The sequence below is a fragment of the Palaemon carinicauda genome, chromosome 6 (assembly GCF_036898095.1).
Source record: "Palaemon carinicauda isolate YSFRI2023 chromosome 6, ASM3689809v2, whole genome shotgun sequence".
Taxonomy (NCBI): domain Eukaryota; kingdom Metazoa; phylum Arthropoda; class Malacostraca; order Decapoda; family Palaemonidae; genus Palaemon; species Palaemon carinicauda.
Genome location: NC_090730.1, coordinates 149,994,216 through 150,006,715, shown reverse-complemented (window position 1 = coordinate 150,006,715; position 12,500 = coordinate 149,994,216). Strand labels below are relative to the sequence as shown.

The 12,500-nt window shown below is 31.7% G+C and overlaps 1 protein-coding gene across 13 annotated transcripts in view; it reads right to left on the bottom strand.

The window, feature by feature from the left end:
* The window catches only part of LOC137642719 (uncharacterized), a 546,468-nt gene that overhangs the window by 2,140 nt on the left and 531,828 nt on the right, over window positions 1-12,500 (bottom strand). For 9 of the 13 annotated variants that reach the window (XM_068375541.1, XM_068375545.1, XM_068375533.1 and 6 more), the window contains 4 exons: window positions 12,240-12,275; window positions 10,448-10,548; window positions 4,460-4,549; window positions 1-1,415 (listed from right to left, as the gene is read on the bottom strand). The exon at window positions 1-1,415 is cut by the window's left edge and continues 2,140 nt beyond it. In XM_068375541.1, the coding sequence (XP_068231642.1) occupies window positions 4,473-4,549; window positions 10,448-10,548; window positions 12,240-12,275 (214 nt within the window). In that variant the 3' untranslated portion in view covers window positions 1-1,415; window positions 4,460-4,472. Of the gene's footprint in view, window positions 1,416-4,459; window positions 4,550-9,550; window positions 9,580-10,447; window positions 10,549-12,239; window positions 12,276-12,500 lie in introns of all 13 variants that reach the window. The other 4 variants (XM_068375540.1, XM_068375537.1, XM_068375538.1 and 1 more) reach the window with 4 other exon arrangements.

Sequence of the window (12,500 nt, the reverse complement as noted above, 5' to 3'; positions counted from 1 at the left end):
TCAAATACTAGTCCTTAGATTAACATGACAAAAAGCAAACAAGTCATTTAATGCAATCATAATCTCATTCATTTGAAAATTAATTAAATTGTCAAACATCTTTATCCATCTTCACGGAATTCATCCTGCTATGAAATGTCAGTTCACTTAAATCACTGAAGTTTTATTAAACAATTTCTTTCCTTCAGTCTTGAAAAAATAAAATCAATGATGTATCCGTCTCTGTCGGCACTTTTCCAACACTAGATAGGGCAGTTTTGCAAACTGTTCTTTTATTATTTGAGTATTAGAAAAGGGAAAAGTGCGAGCCCTTCCTCTTTGAAAAAATAACAGAAACTCTGAACCCTTACGATGAAGCAAGACCAATAGACAAACACTGATGATAGTGTTTCTTCAAGTTCATTGTGATAAAACTTTGATCGCTGTAGTGCCACTTACATTTGTTACTTGCATTCCATTTCATACTGATGAAACACTCGAAGTTGTGTACATCGTTTACTTCTTTTTCTCTCGAAAGCTTCAAATGAGTGGGTTGTCTTTTCATTGCGGTACACGTACATGAAGATATGCATAATCTACCATGGTACTCAGTTTTTTAATGCATAATAGTTTGTTATTGGACATTCAGTACTGGTTATTAGAAGATCTGCCATGGCACTGACATAATCTTTGGAGTCTACTAAGTTCTTGGCTGCATATATGGGTACATCCAGTCACTGAATATATTTGATCATATGTCAAGAGTAAGACTCAATCAGTGAAGCGACCGATGCCAAAACTAGGACTATGCTTACCGAAAGTCAACGTCATAAGTTGTATTTGCCAGAGAATTTGCGTTTTTTGGAGTTACAGATGGCATTTTCTTCCCTAAAACCCCAAGGTAAACATGCGCACCTAATCCTGTGAAATGTCATAAGGTGATTTTAACAGCAAATGCCTTCTCTCATGAGAGAAACCCAGATGATGATGAGACGATGGCAAGTGATGTCCTGGTTAAAGACTTTTTGAAGTGTTGGCGAGGGTCAATGGTGGGTGAGAGGCGAAAGGGAGCCATGGGGGTAAAAAGGCATTTGCTGTTGCTGAAAGGGGGCTCTCATTCTCTCTGGATGACTTCGGTGATGACAGAAGTGATGAATTGCTCTAGCGACGTCTCAGTATCATCATTAAGCGTGTCGAATGGTATATGGGAGAGGAGTTGGGGAGGAGGTAGTGGGAGCTAGCAGGTCCCTGATCACGTCCGCTCTTTTATTTATATTATTAAAAGAAAAGGACAGAGTGAAAGATCTTTCGAAGAGGTAGTCCTCGGACCTTTTTTTTTTCTGATCACAAAGGTCCCTCTTTGGGGGAGGGTTTGATCCAGTCTTCTTCTTCTCAGACCTTCTGGTGAATCAGGGAACCATCGTCAGTAAAACGGCCTGGGGGAAAGATCACGAGATTAGTGAACGGAACATTGCTAGATCACATACATATTATTTAAACACGACTTCTATTGATAATTGTTATTTCTGTATTTCATAACCATCCATGCAAAATGATACAAAACTTCGTACATTTGTCAAATTATATTAGTAATATCATGCTAATACTTATTGTAACTTATTTTCTATGTGGGCAATTACTACATCTTAACCTAAATTCTTAAAGTAAAATTTAGATAAAGAAAGTTCATAGTCACTACAGAACTTTCGATATAATCTACACTACTGTCATCCTTATGAATAACTAAATAATGTCAAAATCAACTACTGAGTAAAAGTATCAAAAGGTCAAAACTGAACACATAATCCATTAATAATGGTAGTTTTTTCAAGTATAGAAAATTTTTTTAAATGATTTGATTCCAAATATTTTTACCATGCTTTCCGAACTCATCGTAGCCATTTTTTCCAGATAAGCTTTCATATGTAACAACACATTTGAAAGCTTTATAGATTGAAATGAAAAGAAAAATGTGTAACTCAATCGTAGTTCAAGATGCAGCCAAATGAAGCACGTAGATTCAATCAATCAGGAGGTTTTCAATATTTATTCAGTATTCGGCAAAAACATCTATGGATTCACGTGCAAATGATTAGTTACATTATCTATGCAAAACAGACTGTCGCTGATAACTAGACTTTAGAAGGTGGCTAATGATTAAATGGACTTACTCGAGAACAATTTGATTAGGGATTTACAAGCTGAATAATTTAATAACCCATCAAGGGGAAGGGTACGTTGCCTCCCACCATCTGCGGATGTGTTCTAGTCTCATGGACGTAAATTTTCATAATAATATAATAAGTTATTTTTTTTTTTTCACTGAAACTGAATAATGGCATATTAAGAAAGGTTATGTACATGAAATGAAAAAAAAATTATACATATGGTCTTTGGGATTTAAACAATGCACAAAGAATGTCTTATTAGGAAATTTTACCGCTATATTTCAAGTTAAAAATAATCTACGTTACTTGATAAATATTTGAACGATAAAATCAGCATGAAAAGTAATGGAAAAGTTGATTAATTTGCTGTAGACCAGATTTGGGTAAAAACTGACGAGAAAGCACAATCTTTATGTCACCGATATAAAGGGAACGTTTCCAATTTATTCACAATCTTCCCAGTAAAATTGGTATAATTACATGCTTATGCTGAATCAAGGAAATACACAAGCACATGTAAAGATATGCTTTCCTCCGTGGTAGCAGCTTTGGGACTAGGTTACTCTTCTTTTAAAATGCTGATTTTTAATCTTTAAACTTTAAGAATTATTCAAGTTTCAAATTGTGTAGCTTCTGTTATTATTTTCAGCCCATTCAACGATCTTAGCATTGTCGTCAACAATACAATTAAATTTATTGAGCTTCTTTGTAATATCTAATTGAAATGTCATGATTTAGAAAAATGGTGATCTAAAAGGCTTCCTTAAAATAGATCACGTTGTTAGTAAAATCCTTAGGGGTCAATATCTAAAGTCGAACCAATAGGGCAATTTTGAAGTACTACTAAACATTAATCGTACATTGCTAATGCAAGAGCAATAGTTTAGCAACAAAGCTTATGTATGGTGTATTATTTCTGAACTTAAAAACTCCTAAGACGTGATAACATTTTGTACACTTTGCTTCCATACGAAGCATTTCTTCTGTACCAATTAATTGACAATACTGAAAAGGGCTCAGTCAAAGGAAAATATTAAATCGCTTCGTTCAACAATTAAATTTAATTTTCTCTGAAAATTTACACAACTGAAAATGATAAAGAATGGAAATCTACTCACTCACTCTATCATTAACCAATATATCTGTCGGAGTCATGAAGAAACTGCGTGACACTCGCAGCTTGCAATTAGTATTGTTCAAATAAAACTACAGAAAGCAAACACAAAAGAATTCCACTTCATCATCTACTTCACTGTTATGGAACATGATTAGTAAATGGGGAGTTCGCAGTTACTAAGACACGTTACATTTAAGGCATTGGGGCGCGTAAGGTGCCACCAGTACTTAGGATCCCTTGGCATTATGAAAGCATGTGACATCACATCCTGCTTGAAAATGTGTTGTGAAGAATAAAGTTTGTGTACATGTTTATAAGAGTAATTGTGTATGCGTGTACGCATATTGTAAAAACGAGATGTTCTAAAATCTTGACACTGGCGAGTCACATAGTGAGGTCGTTATTCATATTTCCAAATTTTACTTCTTTGCATGGCTTGTAGTCAGGTCTTAAAAGGTCCTCCTCCTCGCCGAACCGCACCTGAAGGACTAAAGGGATTACCCACGACTAATACAGGAGAGAGACGGACAAAGAAATCTTCAGGTACATAGAGAGATGCTTAGAATGAAGGCTTGAAGAACAAAGGCAGGTTGGCGACAGCCACACTCTGGAAAACTAAGACGAGTAAGTGACCCAACGTCGATCTAATAAGCCAGCTAGATGAAGGACCAATAGGTGGAAAGGTAATTAAAGCAGAAAAATAACTGCCTGGATAAGCAACTGATTAATTAGCTGTTCAAATAAAATGATTTATCGCTCAACAGTTGACTATACTGTATCTACCCATTTGGTCACAAAGTTACTGACTTGCTTGTACAGTACATAATCAGATGGGATGGAGATCGTTTCTAATAGTTTTCTAAGTTTGCCAGTCAAAGTTTTAGCTACTTATTGAAAAATGTAAGACGCAGAATGGCCGGCAAGAAGTATGAAATATTGAAACAATTCAGAGGATTGTCGTTGCAGACCTTTTATCAGTGTAAGAAACCTGTGACGTAAAACGTATGAAGAGTTAAGATGGAGCTCTCTTGCAACAAACTATGTACAATCAGAGAAAGATACAAGCCAAGGGGGAAAAATGAAGATTATATAAAAAAAAAATTGTACTGGCAGCACCCTCCCATTGGGATGAGGGATTGAGGAGAGGTTCTCTGGAGGACGCTATCCTGAGGGGTCCTTTTTGTTTAGGGGTTACCTGGTTGAGGTGTTCAGGTGCGTGGCGCTGGAGGAGGCCTTTGATGCCGGGGGTTCGTAACCAGCGAGACCGAACTGAGCAGGTCAATAGCTGTAAGATTCAAAGGCTGTCGATGCAATATCTACTAAGACGGATCTTTCAAGGCAATGTGGCCTAGTGCGTTTCCTTTCTCTAACCAGTGTCTAGTTAATAGTTGACTATGCATGGGATTGTCTGGCTCATATCGATTTCTCTCTACTTATAGTTCCGATAAAAAAATTGTCACCTAGTACAGACTGTAGTTTACAGGAGGGATTAAAAGATTTTTATTTACAGAAAACAAACACAAACAGCCCAGAAACATTTACATTCTATTTGCCATTAGTACAATAATTTTGGAATTTTGATAGGATATTCTGGGGAAAGCTTGAAAGTAAAGTATGTCTTAAGGTTATTTTCATTTGTATATATAATAATGTATTACTTTCATGTAATGTACCTGTACATACAAAAAATTAACAAAGAAATTATGTGGAAATGTTCCATCATCAAACTAAAATAAATCTGGGGGTAGCAATTGAATAAACACACAATAACTTATATATATATATATATATATATATATATATATATATATATATATATATATATATATATGTATATATAATGTATATATATATATATATATATATATATATATATATATATATATATACATATATAATTTATATGCGTAAAAGTGACAAGGAAACGTGATGCTCAGATGCAAAAGAACCACAGGGTTCTTTTGCATATATATATATATATATATATATATATATATATATATATATATATATATATATATATATATATATATATATATATATATATACATATATATACATACATACACATACTATGTTCTTATCAAAATAAGAGGAGAAGTGTCACAGTATAAGGTACTTAATAGTTTTAAAGGAAAAAATCTATCGTAGTAAGTAGTGATAAAAACAATGATAATATAAACGTAAAGCTTAGTTATTGAGAAATGATAGACAGAAATTTTATAATGTTATCAGATTTTTAGGTCCTTGGGGAAACTAGATAGTACATTGTATGCATTTGATACTTTATCAACTCTCTCTTCTTATTGAAATTGTTTATGGATGATCTTTATAACCGTTTCTTAATCTTAGTTGTTAACTTATTCGTCTCCAGTGTGTCTATGGAATAATATTAATGTAGGTATTAAAAATATAGAACAGATTACAGTATTTTGGATAATATTTACAGGAATTCCTATCGTAATTTGAAAAAAAAAAACAAAAAACAAAAACAAAAAGCATTCATAGACTGAAAATTTATCGACTTTCAAGGGGTACTTTGAATAATAACTTCATTCTTCATTATTGAACTAATGTCAGATCGTTCCACTGTATTCTCATTCAAATGAGATTTCTTCGTAAAATAGTTTTAAATTTGATGATAGTGTACAGAATACCCTGGAAATTTTTTAATCTTTCATTGTTTATGGTATAAAGATACACGATTTAAAACCTAAGGATATCCTTTGTAGGAAAAAGAAATACCCAGAAAAGGTAAAAAGAAAATAAATAAATACAAAACAAGCAAGTATAGGTCGTGAATTGAATAAAATAACGATCCAAAAGGAAGCTTTTAAAGTATATTTGACTCATTTTTATATATCCAATATAGAAACTTAGTATAAAATTCGGAAGAAAATTTAAGTCTTTTTCTCTCTTTAATAGATACCTTAATGGCGATGAATGAAATATGAAGAAGAAAAATTATATAGTTTTTTATATGTTCAAACTGATTTCTCGACTTCAAGTCATGGATGCTGTAAAGACACTTTTTTATTTTATTTATTTTTTTTTTGACAAGATATATTTAGCTCTGCAGTAAGATTACGAAAGCAATTAGGCATTCTCTCTACGCAATTGTAAGCAGTAAGCAGTCCTTTTTTTTTTTCAATCTTCAGTGGAAGACAAACTATGAAGCCTGTACCTACAGAAAGCTAGTTTCTTGTGTGAGATATACAAACCATTACATGACGTACTGTCCCAAAAATGATTTCAAAGCTGCCGTTAATAAGAAAAACAAAGGAATAAGTCTGAGAAACGGAAATAATTAAATACAACATAAAGTAGATATTGGCCAAACCTTTAACGTATTCAATTTTTCTGATACTAAAACATGCTGTTTCTTTTTCAACTTTCCCGCTACTTATGCATTGCGTTTAGGCAGCCAAAATTGTTTACTAACTCATATGCAAATATCTAGAAAGCCTTAGTTTACATTTGGAATTTTTTTTTCAGTTGTGGTCATAAATGAAATAAGAACCATACAAAGAATTTTAATCAAGATATATGAGTGAACTGTCTGGGTTCAATGATGAGATTATTCCTATGAGTGAATGGATTTAAGGAATTGTTTAAGGCTTTGAGGTCTATAGCTAACCTTTATTTGAAAGCTTAATATCTCTCTCTCTCTCTCTCTCTCTCTCTCTCTCTCTCTCTCTCTCTCTCTCTCTCTCTCTCTCTCTCTCTCTCTCTCTCATATCGTAATAAGAACAATTGGGAGATGTACCAGCTGTCTTCCTCTCTGTCGTTGTCTTTCCCTCTCTATTTATCTAACTACCTAATATATAAATAAATATATATATATATATATATATATATATATATATATATATACTGTATATATATATATATATATATATATATATATATATATATATATATATATATATATATAGATATATATGTATATATATACATACGTATATATATATATATATATATATATATATATATATATATATATATGTGTGTGTGTGTGTTCAGTATATATAACAATAACTTATCTCGAGAAGGAATCATGAACTATTTTTTTTTCCTTTATAAATCTGCCAATAACTGTAAAAGTAGAATTTATTGATCTGTGATTCATAAAACAAGTATTTTCCAGAGGTTTTCGACAAACGAAATACCCTTGATCAGACTGACATTTTTTTGTATTTATCATTGTTTGAAATGTTTTACGTAATTTTCTAAAATTTCATATTAGTTACTATAAATACTTGATTTTTACATGATCAATTATCAAAAAGTGGAAAGTAAAAGAATTATTTATAAAATGGTGTAGATTGACCTACTATTAATAATATCCTACCCATATCAATGTTATGCTGTTATTGTTTTCAATATGCATCAAAATATCATAATGTATAACTAAAGGGCATAAAGTCAACTTACTGTATACTCTAAATGTAACATTTTAATCGGGTTGATATATGTAACATTTTTTTAAAAGTAATTTTAATTGCTATTTCTAAAGTTCATTCTCTTAATTCAAGTTTGGGTTGCGTAAAACAGCTAAGCAAGAGAGAGAGAGAGAGAGAGAGAGAGAGAGAGAGAGAGAGAGAGAGAGAGAGAGAGAGAGAGAGAGAGAGAGATAGCAACTTATTTAGAACATCGTGTGCAAAACTTATTTTCTTAGTAGAGGTCATATCATCACTTTCGAACTTCAGTTCCACGTTCACGGTATATGATTTAATTTATTGTTCATTTTTTATCTATGAGGATGGGGTATTTAGTATTAACTTTACATTTAAACTGTGAAAGGATTCATATATATATATATATATATATATATATATATATATATATATATATATATATATATTGTATATATATTTATGTATATATTTTATATATATATATATATATATATATATATATATATATATATATATATATATATTTATGTATATATAATATATATATATACATATATATTTATGTATATATATAATATATATATATATATATATATATATATATATATATATATATATATATATATATATATATATATGTTTGTGTTTAATTATTAAATGCATTGCAAAAATATATTTGAAGACACCCTAAAGAAAATAATGAAATATGGTTGTTTCTATACGACGGAGAATTATATACTGTATATATATATATTTTTTGGGGGTATTGTCCTACCAACCCTGTTTATTCTTTTATAGTACGGGGAATTGGGGGAGGGAGGGTTAAAACAAATACCACCAATATAATCTACGACACCTAGAGTTGTGTCAAAGATATATAAATCTATGCTTATATTAAAGCTAAGCTGTTTCAACCAGATAAATTTCAGTACCTAATTCTATGCCAAAAGGGAGGTATCAACCAGTTACATAAAGACGCACAGAGCTGTGCCAGGGATGGTGTTGTACAACCAATTACATTACGACATTTACAGCGGTGTGCAAGGGACTATTTTAAGTAGGTTGTTGTATAATTAATGAACCGACATGTAGACATTACAAGGGGTGCGTAGGTAGGGGACGACCTATTTCATATCCTACAGAAATGATAACACATCCATTCAGTAAACATCAAAGTATTGGTAGCCAAGAGAGGAGAGCGCGAGGTGGGAATGAGACGAAAGATTGTTGCACTGCAAAAAAGCCAGTTCTGTACTCCAGATGTTCTTCACTCTTACCACTAGATGTCACCACTATGGGCAACCCTTTATACAATTAGAAAAAAATATCAATATTTAAAGTTACTGTATCTATGAAATTATAATTTCGTTCAAGTTCATGTTTTGACAATCAAATCCTGGAATCTCAGTCAATTTATATAAATATAAATCAAAAGTTGATATCTTATCAGTAGGAAATCGTTTGACTGTAAAACTGCAAGAATGATAACACCTTTAAAGCATACAACTGGAGGCTGGAGCACAAGTTTAAAACTGTCGTACACTATCGACTCCTTCTGCCCAAAGTAAACGAATCTCTCCTTTTCACCCTTAAACATAGAAGACATGCATCGATCACTTTTGAGGAGGAAATTACCCGATTTACTCAAGATTGACTTGCAAAGTGAAAGTGTGCAACATCAGACCACATTTTTGGAACTTAGACCTAAACTTAGTCCTATCTCTTTTTCTAAGAAATAAGGGTGTCATGCAAAACGGCCACTTGATCGTGGGAATTCCTTTCTCGCAGAGGGAATCCAGCGAGATGGATTCCCTCCTGGCTACTGAAAAGGATTCCCACTGACCTGAAAGAAGCTGTTAAACTCCTACCGTCTATACTAAGGTCTCCGTTTGGCCAACTATAGAAAGAGTTCAACAGAAACGTTAGTTATTTCGATCTGAGAGTTAATAGGTGAAGCTGTTGTAATGTTACAGTATTACTATATGGGCTGCACGTGCGTATATACATCCATACATGTATACATAATTTATATATATATATATATATATATATATATATATATATATATATATATATATATATATATATATATATACAGTATATACAGTATGCATATAAATTGTATGTATAAACACACATGCAACCAAAGCTGTGCGCCAAGTGGTTTTAATCTATTTCTTGAAACCGTGTGAGAGACATTCTCTACGATTTGTTATATATATTAGATAAATTTATTTTGAATATAAAAATCAAAAGGAAGAATATTGATCTTTACATACGAACTCCTCCCAATGTGAACGTAATTTAGCTTTGCGTACCACTTTTAATTACAGGAAACTAAGAATAACCAAGCTAAATCATTCAAAACTTGTGTTTAGGAACATTTGGAAAACTGAAAATTAGAATGCAAGATCTACATAACTGTTTGAGCAGTGTAATGAGATAATTTAAATGAATATTTGAAAAAAGAAATAATTTTTATTAAATACATTAGATAACTTTAATAAAATGATCATTATCAAAACCAAAGTAAATAATGATGACTCGTTTCTCTAATGAGTTAATCTATACTTTCATCATGAAACAAAGAGTTTCAGACTAAACAAATAATACCCTATTTTAAAAGTGAAACTTAGAGTTTCAGACTGAATAAAAAACTCCCTATTTAAAAATTGAAACTTGTTTAATTGTAACGTCCTCATGAAACCTAACCCAATCAACCCAAGTTGTCCCAGAGGCTGTAAAAGATCAAGAAGGCCACCTACCCATGCTCTCATCCCCGTACTCCGCGAAATCGTCGTCGTGGGAGGCAAAGGAGTCCACGCTCTGGATGGTCTCTTGCCTCTTCATCATGGCCGCTAGTTGCCTGTGCGGAGAGAAATGGAAAAAAAGCGAAAAATTAGATTAGTTTTACTTTTTTAATTTGGAGTATAGGTAATTTAAGAAAGAATTAAATTTGGTCTATAATTGAAAAGGAGAGTTGTGAAAAGTTAGTTATCATTTTCCTAATTTGGAGTAAAGGTGCTCATTAAAAAAAAAAAAAAAAATCACTAAAGTTGGTATATACATGATAAAGGGAGTTTCAATTTTTCATTATGATAGCAATCAAAGTTTGATTAAAGTTACGAAAAATTTGTTTTAATTTTTCTAAATTAGAGTAAAGTTGTTGATTTTTTAAAAGAAAACTAAAGTTAATATATACTTGAAAAGGGGAGTTTCAGTTTATCATTATGATAGCAATAAAAATTTTGTTCGCTTTAGAGAAATAGTAAAATCGAAAATGAAATAAAAAATTAGATGAATTTTTCCACTTTTATTTTGAGTAGAGGCTGATTTAAAAAAAAAAAAATTAAAGTTGTTATATACTTGAAAAGGGGAGTTTTGGGTTTTCATTATTATAGCAATAAAAGTTTGGCTCACTTCAGAGAAACAGTAAAATGGAGAATATAAATAATTGCTCCCATTCTGCAGGAGATGGGTGGAGGCTCTGAAGAGGTTCTTTGTGTATTTTGTCAAATAGCATTCATTCTTTTTCCTGCATATTTCATCATCACAATAGGTTGTAAGTTTTTTTTACATATACGTCAAAAGCATGGAAGAAATTTCTGTTTTATATCCATATACAATTGAATCTAAATTGTATTTTATATACGTTTTTTAAATTAGTATCGTCATACTGAGAGAGAGAGAGAGAGAGAGAGAGAGAGAGAGAGAGAGAGAGAGAGAGAGAGAGAGAGAGAGAGAGAGAGAGAGAGAGTGTGTAAAGTTCTATAGACCAAGAGAATTATGTATTAGGAAAAGGAGGATTAAAAACACCCTCGCATCAAAATGACGACGAAAACGGCTGCCTTCCATTTTCTTAATTAATTTGCATTTAGGGAAAATCTCCAGGAATTGGCAGAATTCATCTGCGAGGGCGGTACTTATTTGCAGCCTGGAGATAAAGGTCCTAGGATAATGAGAACTTTCGCTTACATGGTAATTGGGATAAAAGCTCTGGACAATTTATTTTTTTTTTAAAGAAAAGCACTGGGTTACGTTAAAGCGAAGAAAGATAAGAAAATAGGCAATGTTTAATCTTTGGGGCTATTTTAATTCGTTCCTTATTCTGTGACTTAGGATACCTTAAATTATTTTTCTATTTTGTGACTTTGGATGCCTTTTATTTGCTTGCTAAGTTGTGACTTCAGATACCTTTTGTGACTTCACATACCTCTAATTTGCTTGCCATTTTGTTACTTTAAGCACTTAGTTAAATTTATCATTTGCCATGTGAAAGCAGGTCAGTTAACTATTTTAAAGTAATTATTAACAGCTCAGCAATTCCCTTTTTACAAGAAGTATCTTGTAAGGTGGTTTTTTTTTTTTTTGGCATAAGTAAAAGCTGGATTCAAAGGCACATTTAACATTGACCTAATATTTATAAAAGAATTGTTTATAACTTACTAATAAATCATGATCACAAATCCTGATACATCTTTAATAGAAAGGTTATATTTTATACAGAAAAGTAAACAATGAGAAACTAAACTGGTGACATCTTTTGGCGTTACTTACACATGATACCACGATCTTCTGTTTCCGAAAGCTCCACTTTAGGGTTGCGTGAAAAAAGGAGAACATATATATATAGCGTTTTACGGCATGTACTCTTTAAAGGGTTAGGTAATTTCGCAATTTGATAACGATGAGGGCAAACAAACATGCACTTGCATATATAATTGTATGTATATATACAAATATCCATATATATATATATATGTGTATATATATATATACTGTATATATATAGTATATATATATATATATATATATATA